The sequence below is a fragment of the Tachypleus tridentatus genome, chromosome 9 (genome assembly GCF_004210375.1).
Source record: "Tachypleus tridentatus isolate NWPU-2018 chromosome 9, ASM421037v1, whole genome shotgun sequence".
Taxonomy (NCBI): domain Eukaryota; kingdom Metazoa; phylum Arthropoda; class Merostomata; order Xiphosura; family Limulidae; genus Tachypleus; species Tachypleus tridentatus.
The window spans coordinates 155,916,707-155,936,029 of NC_134833.1; the positions used below are offsets into that span (position 1 = coordinate 155,916,707).

Consider the following 19,323-nt stretch of genomic DNA (forward strand, 5'->3'; position numbering starts at 1 on the left):
GTATACGAGTATGAGAGTCTGTCTCAACAAACACATTAACCAAACCAAAGGCATTGCGTCTGTTGACGTAATCAGTACGTTCTCGTATGAAACACCAATATCTTTCTCCAGCTATTTGAGGGTTTAACGATAGGTAGTTTTTGAAGCATTATTTTGATGTACCCATACCCTGCTTTCGGTTCAGACGGAGATCCTTCTTGTTCATATGGTGTGGATTTTCGTGTGCTACAAGATGCCATGCTTTGCTTACCAAGGTTAAGATACGACTTCTTGTAGGTCTCTTTCTGGATGGTCCTGGACATCCAATTTGATCCATATTATTAGGCACAACAAGAAATACCCTGGTCATTTACGTTTTAAATCTTCGACCTGAGTATATCTTTTATGATCTGAGTTTATGTATCTTTTATGTCGGAAAGGGAGAGCCCCTTTCCAAAAATAATTTTAGTGACATCACATCACCTGCGTAATGATAAATATGTCAAAATGTTGAGTTGACAGATTCTATTCTACCGTGAATTTATATTGGATGTGGTTGTCGTTGTTCTTGGTAATTAAGCACAAGGCTACACAATGGGATGTGCTCCAGCCATCAAGGGTATCGAAACCCGAATTCTAGCGTTATAAGTCCGAAGCTATACTGCTCTGCCACTAAGACTCTGATGTGTTTGTCACTTGATTTACCGATTTGCACATTAAAAAAACCCTTTTAATATAACATGTTCAACTCTTTATGTTAACTTACAAATAGACATTCCTGGATGTATGTACCCATAGAGAAAAAAGAAATCCTCAAACAGTTAATCAAAGTTTAAAATCAAAAGGTCTACGTTAAAAATATCAAATACAAACCTGTGATAAACAACATTTTAATGAACAAACTAAAAACGTACCCTGTGGGACATAAAATTAACCCTGAGGAGCCTTTTAACCTATATAGGGTCTTCAATTTCGTTTTTGTTTGGGCTTGTTTTGTTCACTGAGAGAGGCATGCATGGGGCCCGACGGTTACGGTGCTCGACTTGTAATCTGAGGGCCTGCAGGTTCGAATCCCCGTCGCACTAATCATGCTCATCCCTTCAGCCGTGGGGGCGTTATAATGTGACGGTCAACTCCACTATTCGTTGGTAAAAGAGTAGCCCAAGAGTTGCCGGTAGGTAGTGATGACTAGCTGTCTTCCCTCCAGTCTTACACTGCTAAATTAGGGACGGCTAGCGCAGATAGCCCTCGTGTAGCTTTGAGCGAAATTCCAAAATATACATACATGGATACGCGTGTGTTGCATCGGTAAAAACCGTCTAGTCAAACACAGGTCGTCTGTTTCAACAGTGTACCACAATTATGGTTATGTATCTACACACATTACCTCCTACTCCCCCTTTAATTTATATATAACCTAGTTTTCTTTATTCAGCGGTCTCGAACATACAAATTTTATAGACCTATATTATCAATGCAATCACACATGATTCATTGTCAGTTAATCCGCAGTAAATTCGGAAGCTTACAAAGAATATCGTTACGTAATTCAACCATCTTTGTGATGTCATTGGTTTCCTTCCGGTGTATCAATACATTTATTCTACGTCAGAGATTGCCGATATAATGAATTCTATCGAATATCTGGCGGTTAAACTTGTTCTTTCTTTTTTAGGAGTAATTTAAGTGACTAATAGAGGGTCTTTTTTTTTGTTGTTTGTTTGTTTCAATCCCACTCGAAAATCACGGCTCGTGAATGTCAACCCAATAAATCTATATAACCACAACACTGCAGGTGAGGCCCGGCATGACCAGGTGGATTAAGGCGTGCGACTCGCCATCTAAGGGTCGCGGGTTCGCATCCCCATCACACCAAACATTCTCGCCTTTTCAGCCGTGGGGGCGTTATAATGTGACGGTCAATTCCACTATTCGTTGGTAAAAGAGTAGCCTAAGCGTTGGCGGTGGGTGGTGATGACTAGCTGTCTTCCCTCTAGACTTACACCGCAAAATTAGGGACGGCTAGCGCAGATAGCCCTCGAGTAGCTTTACTAGCCCTTACAAGCATGGAAACGTTATAATACAAAGGTCAATCCCATTATACATTGTTTGAGAGTACCATTTTCCAAGAGAGGACGGAGGGTGGTGTTGACTAGCTGCTTCGTCTGTCGCCGCTAAATTAAAGATCCCTTATAAATATCTGTGTGTGGAAACCAATTTAGAATATCAGATGAAGCAGGTAACAGGCCGACACCCTTCGTTTTTACATCTCACAACTTCGACTTTATCAGGGGGTCAATAGACATTTACGCATTGAAATCCCCGAAATACCGAATTCGATTCCCGTGGTGAACATAGCGCAGGTATCCCTTTGTATAGCTTAGCCTAAAGAAGTATTATTCACGCTACGTCTGGTATACGGTTTGATACCAGTCACTAAGTTAGCTCTTAATAAAGCAGGTTTGAAGTTGCCGACATTCTGTTATTTTTAAATTTCACTCAAAAGTGTTCATAATATAAGAACTTCACTTTCCAGGATTGAGCGTTATAAATAAAGTATAACAAATAAACACTTAAAGCAACATTGAAATTCTTTATCCATACAAATGTAAGCCAAAATAAAAAGAAAATACAGTTGTAGGTAAAGGATCATAAGCGATGAGTTAATTCGTTCTCCATTAAGCTAACTTGAATAAAACAAAAAACACAATTTTGCAAGATTTTCGAATTTTCTTTTTACTTAATTAATGGACCTAAATATTCATGCTGAACTATTACAGTGTTAGAAATGAAACAATAAATAATCCTATCTCACAATATAATTGCAGTTTTAACACTGTATTATTCGTAAGAGAAACGCGGTTTCATATTTGTAAAACAAAAGTAATGAGTTTCTTTACCCATCAACATCACGTGATATGTAGGACGCAGCAAGTGTTCGATCTAGCGAAAATAATTGTTTTATTATCTTTCATAAATCACTCTATTACAAAGCAAGTTTTGAAAAAAAAACAAACTATGTATTTCCAATTTCGATATACCATACACTCCATACTATGCATTACCTAAAAATAATACAAGTACTAAATGTAATTTGTCAGTTATTACTTATATACTTTACGGAATGCTTTATATATTTTTTATTTCTTCAAAGAAAAGAAAAAACAAGATTATGTTCATCTGGACAATAATATATTTTTTAATTAAAATATAATATTCGGTCCACTTCCACCTCTACTTTAGGGGAGTAATGAAACGGACTAAGGCACCTTACTATGCACCACATTTAGTATATAACATGACATACTCTTGTGCGACTTAAAAATTAGGACAGACTTTTCCCTTCGGGAGATCCACAACTCTTCGACGTTGTTGTAACTTCCTGTCGTTATTGTCCCAAAATAATATTTGGCATTACATTTTAAGATACGGTATACAACGTACATTATCAGTTAATTTAAACTATTGTCATTTACCATATCAAATATGAGCATTTATAATATTTTAAATTACCATCGAAGGCATATTTAAAAATAAATAAGTTACTTAAATACACGATACATAAATTGTAACACATACATTAATAAGGCTTAAAAACCAAATCTACTGGATAAAACCCCAGTGATAACTAGGCCTAACTCAACTAATTTTAAGACATTAATTAACAGAGCTTTAAACAAACACATCAATATAAGAAAACGCATCCGTGCAGACTTTAACTTTCACCAATGTATAAGATTACATCCTCGTGTTATATGCAGTTAGAAATAAAAAAATGAACAAAAATATCAAACATTTACTATGTGACATAAGCAAATTAACACGACATTTTACGTAATATAAATCGAATGCAAAAAATATAACAAGACTACCGACAGTATTCTATAGTGTACAAACGTGTTACAAATATATATATATATATTATTGGTCTAATTCGGTAATGACTTGTGTGTGACTAATGTAAACCATCTCATACAAAGAAGATAAACTAACATAAAAAATTTGAGACAACTTAAGAGTTTTAGACTAATTTGATACAAATAATTTCCAAGCTGTACACAGGAATAGAGTTAGTTGGTCCCAATTATCCATGGAGTTGAGCAGTATTGGTATCCCCCCTACATATTCGTAAAAATACAGAATATTTAATCCGAGTCGAAATGAGACAATTTACTGAAGATAGGCAAGCGGGAAAGGTTTCGACTTACATCCAATGATGAACTGCAAACGGCACCACGGGGGCTTCCGCCCAACTCTGAACTTACAGAATCTACAGGTGATGGTGGTGCATGGAAAGAAGAAAACAGTGGATTAGGATATATAACATTCTCTGGCAATGTGTCATTGGAAGCAGCGACAGGATTGATACTCGACTGGGAACCACCAAACGTTGATGCAGAGGTTTGCTGTTTTAATGGAGAAATCAAGCCAGTAAAATCATAGAAGGGAAAAGATGTTGAACCAAGGGTTGGCCCCGCAGTATACGGTGCTGAAGGAATGTTTCCCAACATATCATCCGAAAAAAAGCTGTTAAGTGAAGTTGGACTGGCACTCAGACTGGACGGAGGTGACAACTCTCCGGCGGAACCTATACTGAAGCTGCCAAGGGAAAGAGTTTTTGGTCGGCTTAAGCTAAGCCCTGCTTGAGATGCCTTCGAAGGATTCATTCCTACTTGTAGATTGAGCATATATCTTCTCGACTCGTCGTTGTTATGAATAAAATGGCATCTTGGTCCATAGGGACAAAGACCCGTTGTGTGGAAAGTGCGACACAGTTCAGTTTTATACTTTGGGTGACGGGCGAGGGTACGCAATTCTTGAAGTCCATGAGCGAACTGGCACTTGTCTCCGTACTTACACGTTCCATTTTCTTCGAATGGTCGGCACAATTCAGTTTTGTAACGACTAGAGTTGGCTTGTATGAGCTTGGACTGGGAAACAGGCTCGCTTAGACTGCGGTCAAGCTTATGATGTTCCGTGATGGTCACAGGAATAACGTCTTCTGGTGAACTGATCGATAGGAGCGTTCCGTTAGTCAGCTTTTGTTGCATCGAAATAGGTGTAGATGTTGTCGGGATAATACTAGAAGAGTTCCGTCTAGAAACAGGTACACATAGCGGTGGAGAACTGAGAGGCCTCCTGTCCAGCGGGAAAGACCCTTTATGTGCAGAAATGTTATTCTATAGAGATAAAGAGAGAATGATATGAGGACAAATTACCATTTACATACAGATACTAAGTTTTCATCCACTCTTTAGCAAAAGAATCCCTAAATTGTCGTTGGTAGTTACTTAAACAACATCATCGTGAAGATAGTGCCAAACCACAGATTGTGATAATGATGCCTTCCTTATAAAATGACCTACTTTTAGTATAATACTTAAATGATTACTGGGTTAGATGGCCTCAAAACCGGTCATTAACGGTCACAACTCTCGGAGTTTGAATTTTCCGCTGCTTCAATTTAAAAACCAAACACATGACTTACCTTGTAAAACGTTTCGTTGAAATCACAAAATGATACCAAAGCCGTTGACATTTTGAAAAACTCACATCTACTCTCACAACGTACTTTTATCAGAGACACAACTAAATTCCCTTCTAGCGAGCAAGCTTTTCAAGACTAGACAACCGCTTATTCTTGCATGACGTAGAACGTAGGCGGGGTAGCCTTTTTAGTTTGGCCAATCAGAGAGAGAAACGGAAACGATGTTGACAATTTCTAGATATGCACAGCACGTGACTACACCAGTGTATGAATCACTCAGTTGCGAAGAAAGTAGACGTATTAGGCCTGCGCTCATAGAATGTATGGTTATGATGGTGCTGTTAAAAATGGTTACTTTTGTATTCAAAATTATATCAATTCAGGTATTTTATTCAATGTAGTGGATCAAATTGAACTATAACTCTGTCATAAAGACTTTAGTTGTTTTAAACTACTAAACATAGTTATATATATTAAATACCTCTTTTTTTTTTTACCAGATTGCTCTAAGTATGCCTAATTGTTGCGATTGGAAAACTGTTATCGTAATTATACGATCTTTTCGGTGAACATTTTGTCCAAATTACTTAGTTTACAGTCCCATAAATTTAGAATAAAAGTATTTGTTTTAATTATAGTCTAGTTGATTCAGTTGATTTCTTGACAGAAATATCCCAAAAACGAAAACAGCCTAGAACCAAACCATACCTATCGTTACAGGATTTAAGAAGTTTTTCATTAAGCGCAAAGCTACACGAAATGGACTAATTGCGTTCTGCCTACTACGGATATTTAAACCAGTTTTTTAGCGTTATGTGCCCTCAAACTTACCGTTGAAACATGGGGAAGAACATTTCAAAGAGAATATTTCTTATTACCAAAATTTTGAATCGGATTGCGAATATTTGTAATATATTTCTCTCAAGAAAAATATAACAATGTCTTTAAAATTGTAACACGTAATACAGTATAAACAAAACAGTTCGAAATTTAACATTACAACAATCGTTTAATACTATCAGTTAAATATTTAAATTATTAATGGAAGGTAGAATTTGTCTATTTTTTCTTGTTTCGTTAATTCAACTATTATTCTTTGAAAATTGAAAAAATAATGGTTATTGTATTTCATCGGAAGTTTAAGAGTGAAAAATGAACGGAATACTTTTATGTCAGAAGCTTTGTACGCAATCTCTGTCGTTGGGACTGTCCCAAATCCCGTCCTGGTCACAAACTTCTTAAGAACCTCTCTGAAAAGGCGACAGGTTTCAGAAATAATCACGTGATTGCTTCCCGCCACTTTCCACCCTACGTGGGAAAGAAGGGCAGATGGCTACAATTTGTGTATATATACACATCGATTACAAAAGGAGACGACTTGGTACCTGTAATTTTAGCATAATAGCGCTGGGCTATTATTCTTACAAGTTTTAGGTGGCCTTCGTCGACAAAAATCATTATACTGTATATTCGAAAGTTGAATTAAACGTGAAATTATTCTATACAAAAGGAAACAAATAATTATTTTTTCTGTGCGTTTCAATATCATAAAAGAATAATTGAGAACAAATAGTAAAAAAAATGCTGTTTCTTATATCATTGTTTCTGTGAAACTAATCGTAATACGCTTACAATAATTAAATACAATACTTAATGGCACTGATATCAAAATACGCTACTACTAGTAATGAAACCACAATACACTAATAATCTGGTAACAAAATCAGAATACACCGTTACCGCTGGTAATAAAATCAGAGTATATTGCTAATGATGGTAAAATTAGAACATATCCATACTGGGAATACGCCAATGAAATAAAAGTACCAAAGACGGCTGGTATGTGAATTAAAACTTTTATTAAAATAAAGTAGAGAACAACGTTTCGACCTTCTTCGGTCATCTTCAGGTTAATCTACTTTATTTCTCAACATTATTTTTAAAATGTTTTTTTAATACCTATGCTAGCCATCTTCAGACAGATTGTTATTTCAAGTGGTTTTCTCTTTATCACGAAATAAAAGTTCACATTTTCCCCACATTATAGAATTTCGTTGACAGCAGATTACAGGATCAGAATTCGATTACTGTATTTGTATAAACCCAAGATTTGTGGGCAATGGCCATTAGGTTCATAACACGGGGTGTTTTGATCTCTGCTCCTAGTACAGAGCTCATAGCCATTGTTTAGCTTTCTGAAATAAGCGAACGAAATATTTGAAAATACACATTGAGAATGCAACATCTAGCTCTTTTGACCGCGCCATCTAGTGCTGATTATTAGCATTTGTTATTTATAATAAAGAAATTAAGGTTTGTTTATTCAAACACTTAAGCGATAAAACATTGAAGATGGCTCCATTCTCCTGTCAAGTTTATTAACGTAGAAAAAAGGTACCAAAATACGGAGGTTTGAATCCCAGCCGGTCATAGTTTTTAACTTATTAAAATTACTTAATTAATCAAAAATAATTGGTTGGTTTGACGAGTACAGGTCTACTCACTATTTAAATCACGCCTGTAAATTATATTTTCTACACTGGAATTCACGTTCGCATCAGGGAAATAAACTACCAGTAAAAAGTTGATAAGGAGTTAGGGCTTTTGAAAAATATTTTACTTAAATTATACCAGATGTAGTTTAAAAGTACAATAACTACTGATTTAAATATATATATATATAGATCCTGGAAACGAGAAAAACAAAAAGACAAATATGTTTTCACCAATGTTATTTCGTCACTCTTATATCCAATTGTCTCAAGTACTTTATGTTACCCAGCAAAAATGTATACAAAAACAGTTCTAAGCAATGGGACAAGTTTAACATATATAACTAATAAACTAATAAAAAGGAATTCCAAAAAATTACATCTATAGTAATTATAGAGGGAGTCAATAATATTCTACTTCTTACTAACTATATAGAAAAATTACATCCATAGTAATTATAGAGGGAGTCAATAATATTCTACTTCTTACTAACTATACAGAAAAAGTACATCCATAGTAATTATAGAGGGAGTCAATAATATTCTACTTCTTACTAACTATACAGAAAAATTACATCTGTAGTAATTATAGAGGGAGTCAATAATATTCTACTTCTTACTAACTATACAGAAAAATTACATCCATGGTAATTATAGAAGGAGTCAATAATATTCTACTTTTTATTAACTATACAGAAACTCAAAAATATTTTAATTTTTAATAACTATGTGCACTCAACAATACTCTAATTCTTAATAACTATAGAGAGACTCAAAATACGCTACTTCCTTACAAATGTCTAAAAACTCAACAATGCTCTATTTCTTAATAATTCTGTAGAGACTCGATAATACTCTACCTCCCCACAACTGAGTAGAGACTAAACAATATCTCATCACAACTGTGTATAGAATCAACAATACATTACTTCTTTATAATTATCTTGAGACTCAACAAAACATTACCTTCCCACAGCTGTGTAGAGACTAAACAATACTCCCTTACAATTCTGTATACTCTCAACAATACTCTTATTTCTTACAACTGTTTATATATTGAACAATACTCTACTTCCTAGTACTGTGTAGAAACTCAGTAATACCCTACTTCATTACATCTGTGTATAGAAAAAACAATATCCTTATTCTTTACAACTGTTTATATATTGAACAATACTCTACTCTCCTAGTACTGAGTAGAAACTCAGTAATACCCTACTTCATTACATCTGTGTATAGAAAAAACAATATCCTTATTCTTTACAACTGTTTATATATTGAGCAATACTCTACTTCCTAGTACTGTGTAGAAACTCAGTAATACCCTACTTCATTACATCTGTGTATAGAAAAAACAATATCCTTATTCTTTACAACTGTTTATATATTGAACAATACTCTACTTCCTAGTACTGAGTAGAAACTCAGAAATACCCTACTTCATTATATCTGTGTATAGAAAAAACAATATCCTTATTCCTTACAACTGTTTATATATTGAAAAATACTCTACTTCCTAGTACTGAGTAGAAACTCAGTAATACCCTTCTTCATTACATCTGTGTATAGAAAAAACAATATCCTTATTCTTTACAACTGTTTATATATTGAACAATACTCTACTTCCTAGTACTGTGTAGAAACTCAGTAATACCCTTCTTCATTACATCTGTGTATAGAAAAAACAATATCCTTATTCTTTACAACTGTTTATATATTGAACAATACTCTACTTCCTAGTACTGTGTAGAAACTCAGTAATAACCTACTTCATTACACCTGAGTATAGAAAAATCAATATCCTTATTCCTTACAACTGTTTATATATTGAGCAATACTCTACTTCCTAGTACTGTGTAGAAACTCAGTAATACCCTACTTCATTACATCTGTGTATAGAAAAAACAATATCCTTATTCTTTACAACTGTTTATATATTGAGCAATACTCTACTTCCTAGTACTGTGTAGAAACTCAGTAATACCCTACTTCATTACATCTGTGTATAGAAAAAACAATATCCTTATTCCTTACAACTGTTTATATATTGAACAATACTCTACTTCCTAGTACTGTGTAGAAACTCAGTAATACCCTACTTCATTACATCTGTGTATAGAAAAAACAATATCCTTATTCTTTACAACTGTTTATATATTGAACAATACTCTACTTCCTAATACTGTGTAGAAACTCAGTAATACCCTACTTCATTACATCTGTGTATAGAAAAAACAATATCCTTATTCTTTACAACTGTTTATATATTGAACAATACTCTACTTCCTAGTACTGTGTAGAAACTCAGTAATACCCTACTTCATTACATCTGTGTATAGAAAAAACAATACTCTTATTCCTTACAACTGTTTATATATTGAACAATACTCTACTTCCTAGTACTGTGTAGAAACTCAGTAATACCCTACTTCATTACATCTGTATATAGAAAAAACAATATCCTTATTCTTTACAACTGTTTATATATTGAACAATACTCTACTTCCTAGTACTGTGTAGAAACTCAGTAATACCTACTTCATTACATCTGTGTATAGAAAAAACAATATCCTTATTCTTTACAACTGTTTATATATTGAACAATACTCTACTTCCTAGTACTGTGTAGAAACTCAGTAATACCCTACTTCATTACATCTGTGTATAGAAAAACAATACTCTTATTCCTTACAACTGTTTATATATTGAACAATACTCTACTTCCTAGTACTGTGTAGAAACTCAGTAATACCCTACTTCATTACATCTGTGTATAGAAAAAACAATATCCTTATTCTTTACAACTGTTTATATATTGAGCAATACTCTACTTCCTAGTACTGTGTAGAAACTCAGTTATACCCTACTTCATTACATCTGTGTATAGAAAAAACAATACTCTTATTCCTTACAACTGTTTATATATTGAACAATACTCTACTTCCTAATACTGTGTAGAAACTCAGTAATACCCTACTTCATTACATCTGTGTATAGAAAAAACAATATCCTTATTCTTTACAACTGTTTATATATTGAACAATACTCTACTTCCTAGTACTGTGTAGAAACTCAGTTATACCCTACTTCATTACATCTGTGTATAGAAAAAACAATACTCTTATTCCTTACAACTGTTTATATATTGAACAATACTCTACTTCCTAATACTGTGTAGAAACTCAGTAATACCCTACTTCATTACATCTGTGTATAGAAAAAACAATATCCTTATTCTTTACAACTGTTTATATATTGAACAATACTCTACTTCCTAGTGTGTAGAAACTCAGTAATACCCTACTTCATTACATCTGTGTATAGAAAAAACAATACTCTTATTCCTTACAACTGTTTATATATTGAGCAATACTCTACTTCCTAGTACTGTGTAGAAACTCAGTAATACCCTACTTCATTACATCTGTGTATAGAAAAACCAATATCCTTATTCTTTACAACTGTTTATATATTGAACAATACTCTACTTCCTAGTACTGTGTAGAAACTCAGTAATACCCTACTTCATTACATCTGTGTATAGAAAAAACAATACTCTTATTCCTTACAACTGTTTATATATTGAACAATACTCTACTTCCTAGTACTGTGTAGAAACTCAGTAATACCCTACTTCATTACATCTGTGTATAGAAAAACCAATATCCTTATTCTTTACAACTGTTTATATATTGAACAATACTCTACTTCCTGACAACTGTATATTGACAAAACAACACTCTAATTCCTTTCAATTGTTTATATATTTAACAGCACTATAATTCTTTATAACTGTTTATGTATTCAACAACACTATACTTCCTAACAACAGTGTAAAGAATGAACAATATTTTATTTCCTCACAAATGTATACTCAACAATACTCCACTTCCTAATAACTGTGTATACACAACAAGAATATAATTCCTTACAACTGTTTATATATTCAACAATACTCCTCTTCCTAATTGTGTATAAACATAACAACAATTTCATTCCTTACAACTGTTTATGTATTCAACAACACTACTTCCTTACACCTGTTTATTCAATGGTGCACTAATTCCTTACAACTGTTTGTATATTCCACAACACCTACTTCCTAATACTATGTAGAGACTCAACAATACTCTACTTTTTACACCTGTATATAGACACAACAATACTCTTATTCTTCACAACTGTTTTTATATTCAACAATACTCTAATTCCTTACAACTCTTCATATATTCAACAACACACTACTTCCTAATACTGTGCAGAGACTCAACAATACGTTCTTTACACTTGTGTATAGACTCAACAGTATTCTAATTCCTTACAACTGTTTATATATTTCACAATACTACACTTCATAATAACTGTGAAGAGATTCAACAATATTTTACTTCCTCACAAACGTATGTGGGCTCAACAATACTCCACTTCATAATTGTGTAAAAAACATAACAACAATTTGATTCCTTACAACTGTTTATACATTCCACAACACTCTACTTCCTTACACCTGTTTATTCAATGGTACACTAATTTCTTACAACTGTTTATATATTCCACAACACTTTACTTCCTAATACGTGTAGAGACTCAACAATACTCCACTTCCTAATTGTGTATAAACATAACAACAATTTGATTCCTTACAACTGTTTATATATTCCACAACACCTACTTCCTAATAGGTGTAGAGACTCAACAATACTCTACTTTTTACACCTGTGTATAGACTCAACAATATTCGAATTCCTAACAATTGTTCATATATTCAACAATACGCTAATTCCTAACAAGATAGACAAAGCAATACTCTAATTCTTTACAACTCTTTATATATTCAACTACATTCTACTTCCTTACAACTGTTTTTTCAACGGTGTTCAAATTTTTTACAACAGTTTATATAATCAACAACACTCTACTTCTTAATAACTTTGTAGAGACTCAACAATGCTCCACTTCTTTACACTGTTTGGAGACTCAACAATACTCTTATTCCTCACAACTGTTCATATATCCAAGAATACTCTACTTCCTAATAACTGTGGAGAGACTCAACAGTAATCTACTTACTAATACTGTGTAGAGTCTCAATAATACTCTACTTCCTAATACCGTAGAGACTCAACAATACTCTAATTCATTACATTTTGTAGAGACTGAATAATACTCTAATTTCTTACAACTGATTACATATTCAACAATACTCTACTTTTTCATAATTGTATAGAGATTCAAAATACTCTTATTCCTTCGAACTGTTCACATATTTAACAATACTCTATTTCCGAATACTGTGTATAGACAAAACAATACTTTTATTCCTTATAACTGTTCATATATTCAACAATACTTTACTTCCTAATAACTATTATTATGTATACACTGGTCAATACTTTACTTGGTTATTATTAATGTGTCTACACTAGAAAATTTTCTACTTCGTTATTACTGGAGGATACTCTACTTGGTTACTACTATGTATTCACTGGACGATAATTTACTTCGATACTACTGTCTATACACTGGACGATAGTTTACTTGGTTACTACTTGGTATATAGTGGACGATTCTCTACTTGGTTATTATTAATGTATATACACCAGACGATACTTTATTTGGCTATTACTGTATATACACTGCATGATACTCTACGTGATTGCTACTGTGTATAAACTGGACGATACTCTATGTGGTTACTACTGTGTATAAACTGGACGATAGTCTACGTGGTTGTTACTGTGTATAAACTGGACGATAGTCTACGTGGTTGCTACTGTGTATAAACTGGACGATACTCTATGTGGTTACTACTGTGTATAAACTGGACGATAGTCTACGTGGTTGCTACTGTGTATAAACTGGACGATAGTCTACGTGGTTGTTACTGTGTATAAATTGGACGATAGTCTACGTGGTTGCTACTGTGTATAAACTGGACGATACTCTATGTGGTTACTACTGTGTATAAACTGGACGATAGTCTATGTGTTACTACAGTGTATAAACTGGACGATACTCTATGTGGTTACTACTGTGTATAAACTGGACGATACTCTATGTGTTACTACAGTGTATAAACTGGACGATACTCTATGTGGTTACTACTGTGTATAAACTGGACGATACTTTATGTGGTTACTACTGTGTATAAACTGGACGATAGTCTATGTGTTACTACTGTGTATAAACTAGACGATACTCTACGTGGTTGCTACTGTGCATAAACTGGACGATAGTCTACGTGGTTGCTACTGTGTATAAACTGGACGATAGTCTACGTGATTGCTACTGTGTATAAACTGGACGATAGTCTTCGTGGTTGTTACTGTGTATAAACTGGACGATACTCTATGTGGTTACTACTGTGTATAAACTGGACGATAGTCTACGTGGTTACTACTGTTCATAAACTGGACGATACTCTACTTGATTATTATTACTGAGTATACACTAGACGACACTGTACTTGGTAATTGCTGTGTATACACTACACGATACTCTACTTTGATATTTCTGTGTATATGCTGGACGATATTCTACTTGGTTATAACTGGGCATACATACACTGGACTATACTCAACTTCTTTATTGGTGTGCATACACTGGACTATAATTTACTCCGTTACTACTGTATATACACAGAAATATAATATAATAGGCAATTATTCTGTATACACTGGACGATACTCTTCTTCGTTGTGACTCTGCATAGACGATACTCTACTTGGTTATTACTGTGTGTATGCTGGATGATACTGTACTTGGTTATTACTGTGTATATACTGGACGATACTATACTTTGTTACTACTGTTTATACACTGGACGATACTATACTTTGTTACTACTGTTTATACACTGGACGATACTTTACTTGGTTACTACTGTGTGTATACTGGACGATATTATACTTTGTTACTACTGTTTATACATTGAACGATACTCCACTTGGTCATTACTGTGCATACTCTGGACGATACTTTACTTCGTTATTACTGTGTACACACTGGACGATACTTTACTTTATTATTACTGTGTACACACTGGATGACACTTTACTTTCTTATTACTGTGTATACACTGGATGACACTTTACTTTGTTATTACTGTGTACACGCTGGATGACACTTTACTTTGTTATTACTGTGTACACACTGGATGACACTTTACTTTGTTATTACTGTGTATACACTGGATGACACTTTACTTTATTATTACTGTGTATACACTGGAGGACAATTTACTTTGTTATTACTGTGTACACACTGGATGACACTTTACTTTGTTATTACTGTGTACACGCTGGATGACACTATACTTTGTTATTACTGTGTACACACTGGATGACACTTTACTTTGTTATTACTGTGTACACGCTGGATGACACTTTACTTTGTTATTACTGTAATTATATCCAGTACTGTCTGTTGTATGTTGTATCTATACAAATATAATAGTACTCTCTGTTGTATGTTGTATCAATATAAACGTAGTAGTACTGTCTGTTGTATGTTGTATCTATACAAATATAATAGTACTGTCTGTTGTATGTTGTATCTATACAAATATAATAGTACTGTCTGTTGTACGTTGTATCTATACAAATATAATAGTACTGTCTGTTTTATGTTGTATCTATACAAATATAATAATACTGTCACTTACCAATAACGTTTGTTCCATTATTACTGTGTATAATAATACTGTCACTTACCAATAACGTTTGTTCCATTATTACTGTGTATAATAATACTGTCACCTATCAATAACGTTTGTTCCATTATTACTGTGTATACACTGGAGGACAAGTTACTTTGTTATTACTGTGTACACACTGGATGACACTTTACTTTGTTATTACTGTGTACACGCTAGATGACACTTTACTTTGTTATTACTGTGTACACGCTGGATGACACTTTACTTTGTTATTACTGTGTACACAATGGATGACACTTTACTTTGTTATTATTGTGTACACACTGGATGACAATTTACTTTGTTATTACTGTGTACACACTGGATGACACTTTACTTTGTTATTACTGTGTACACGCTAGATGACACTTTACTTTGTTATTACTGTGTACACACTGGATGACACTTTACTTTGTTATTACTGTGTACACACTGGATGACACTTTACTTTGTTATTACTGTGTACACGCTGGATGACACTTTACTTTGTTATTACTGTGTACACACTGACGATACTTTACTTTATTATTACTGTGTACACACTGGATGAAACTTTACTTTGTTATTACTGTGTACACGCTGGATGACACTTTACTTTGTTATTACTGTGTACACACTGGATGACACTTTACTTTGTTATTACTGTGTACACGCTGGATGACACTTTACTTTGTTATTACTGTGTACACACTGAATGACACTTTACTTTGTTATTACTGTGTACACACTGTATGACACTTTACTTTGTTATTACTGTGTACACACTGGATGACACTTTACTTTGTTATTACTGTGTACACTCTGGATGACACTTTACTTTGTTATTACTGTGTACACACTGGATGACACTTTACTTTGTTATTACTGTATACACTCTGGACGATACTTTACTTTGTTATTACTGTGTACACACTGGATGACACTTTATTTTGTTATTACTGTGTACACACTGGTCGACACTCTACTTTGTTATTACTGTGTACACACTGGATGACACTTTACTTTGTTATTACTGTGTACACACTGGTCGACACTCTACTTGTTTACATTGTCTAACCTATCGTTATTTGTATTTTCTCTTCGTCTTACTTTATGAAGCCCCCTCTAGTACAGCGGTAAGTCTTGGACTTCCAACGTTAAAATCAGGGGTTCGATATCCCTCGGTGGGCTCAGCAGATAGCTCGATGTGTCTTTGCTATAAGATAAACATATACTTTATGAAGTGATTGTTTATTTGCGTGTGTTTTTGTGATTCTAGGACTTGTAAACATATTGTAGTTTACCCAAATAACTTCGGACGTTTTGTTATATTTTTATTGTGGGTTCTTCTCGTGAGGATGTCATCAACCTTCGGACGTTTTGTTATATTTTTATTGTGGGTTCTTCTTGTGAGGATGTCATCAACCTTAATTTGGAATTTGTTCCTAATTTTTAGCCAAGTTTCTGTTCACAGGTCGCTTTTCTTTAGATTTGTTTGGATATCCATGTTGGAGAAAGAACCAAACCTGTTCGCATGTTCAGTGCTCATTTAATGGCACTGTTGTTTAAAACAGCTATGGTCTTCTCCGTAACATTGGGGCAGTTCTTTAGCTCGTGAACCGGGAGGAACAAAACCCGAATATCGAGAAATGCTCTGTCATTTAACAATTAATTAAACACATTTCTCAAGGATGTTTCATAGTTAGTAATGTTTGTCGTTTCCAAAGACTGACGAATATTTTTTCGTTACATAATTATGTTCCTTACAGTTTTGCGGTTTTAAATTATCCATGAGTCAGGTCGGGCTTGACTTAGTTGTTAACGGGTCTGGTCTCTGAATCGAAGGCCTGGTGATTCGTAACACGTTCTGTGTTGTGAAAGAGACTGTCACGTCCAACACTTCGATCATTTACGAATACTCAAAGTGGTGGGAGCTGTTCACAGCTACAGTTGAAACCTGTGTACAAAATCCTCACTGTTCCACAGTTTATACAATATAAAACTCTGTACGATTTACACATTTAGTAGTGGTATGTTGTATGTTGTATGGATCTCCATCCTAGGAAAGCCTTGTCAAGCGTTTGGTGGGATATTGTTGGTGTTATCCACTTTGAGTTGCTGCTACTCAGTGTAGCGATTACATCAGACTTCTATTGTGAACAGTTAGATTGTTTGAATATTGCACTAAAAGAAAAGAGGCCTACTTTGACCAATCGTAAAGGTGTTTTGTTTATACCAGGATAATGTATGGTCCCATACAGCAAGAATCACATCTGTAAAGATTGAAGAGCTAGACTGGGATAAACTTCCACATCCTTCTTATTCTCCAGACCTTCCCCCATCTGATTATCATGTATTCCAAAGTTTGCAGAACTATCTTGATGGAAAAGAGTTTGGAATACATGAAGATGTTAAAACTACCCTCTCTACATTCTTTTCCTCCAAACCCCAAGAATTTTATAGAAGTGACATTCAGAAGCTTGTGTATAGTTGGCAGAAAGTAATTAATAATAATGGAATAAACGTTATTGGTAAGTGACATACAGAAGCTGGTGAACAGTTGGCAGGAAGTAATTAATCGTAATGGAACAAACGTTATTGGTAAGTGACATTCTGAAGCTGGTGTATAGTTAACAGGACGTTATTAATCATAATGGAACATACGTTATTGGTAAGTGACATTCAGAAGCTGGTGTATAGTTGGCAGGAAGTAATTAATCATAATGGAACATACGTTATTGGTAAGTGACATTTAGAAGCTGGTGTATAGTTAACAGGAAGTTATTAATAATAATGGAACATACGTTATTGGTTAAACGTCAATAAAAAACGTTTGAAATCCTTTTTCTGAACCTAAAATCGGGCATGACTTGAGGAATGACCTTATAGGTTTGCAGAAGCTTAGATAATACCTGGGCTTTTATGTACAGACTGAAGCCTAAAAGAAAAAAGATTCAATCTGTGGCATGGCTACGCAGTTTGGAACACGGCCATCACTTCTGTTTTGGAGCTATTGACACATGAATCACACTTTGTGACTTGAAAGGATTCATCGTTGAGCAAGATGACCACAAAACAAGCATCGCCACAGTTTGACCTTCAGTTGAACCTCACTAACAATATGACATCATCGTTTCTGTGTTCAGAAGACAACAAACAGACACAAAGTGAGTAGGCCAAGGAGGCCTTCTAGAAATTTCCAACGCTTAATCATGAGAAAATGTAGCTTTAATCAAGCAAACAAGCAAGTTCACAGTCCGTGCACGGTTATATTTTAATTACTGACCAAACAATAAGCGTTGCCAGCCTCCTGGCTTATTTTTATTTGAATTATGGTTACAGAAAATGGAGAACATTATATAACTGTAGCTTCATTTATTTCCTAAAGTCAGTAATAACAAAGTTCTACAGATGATGTATCTGTATATAATAGTACTGTCTGTTGTATGTTGTATCTATACAAATATAATAGTACTGTCTGTTGTATGTTGTATCTATATAAATATAATAGTACTGTCTGTTGTATCTATACAAATATAATAGTACTGTCTGTTGTATGTTGTATCTATACAAATATAATAGTACTGTCTGTTGTATCTATACAAATATAATAGTACTGTCTGTTGTATGTTGTATCTATACAAATATAATAGTACTGTCTGTTGTATGTTGTATTTATACAAATATAA

The 19,323-nt window shown here is 34.0% G+C and overlaps 1 protein-coding gene across 1 annotated transcript; it reads right to left on the minus strand.

The window, feature by feature from the left end:
• Positions 1–2,923: 2,923 nt before the first annotated feature.
• On the minus strand, positions 2,924–5,620 carry LOC143226725 (mRNA decay activator protein ZFP36L1-like). Its single transcript, XM_076458084.1, has 2 exons — positions 5,468–5,620; positions 2,924–5,159 (listed from the first exon to the last, which is right to left on the minus strand). The coding sequence occupies exons 1-2, from the start codon at positions 5,516–5,518 to the stop codon at positions 4,125–4,127; spliced, it is 1,086 nt and encodes a 361-aa protein (XP_076314199.1). The 5' UTR covers positions 5,519–5,620; the 3' UTR covers positions 2,924–4,124.
• Between the last annotated feature and the right edge of the window lie 13,703 nt (positions 5,621–19,323).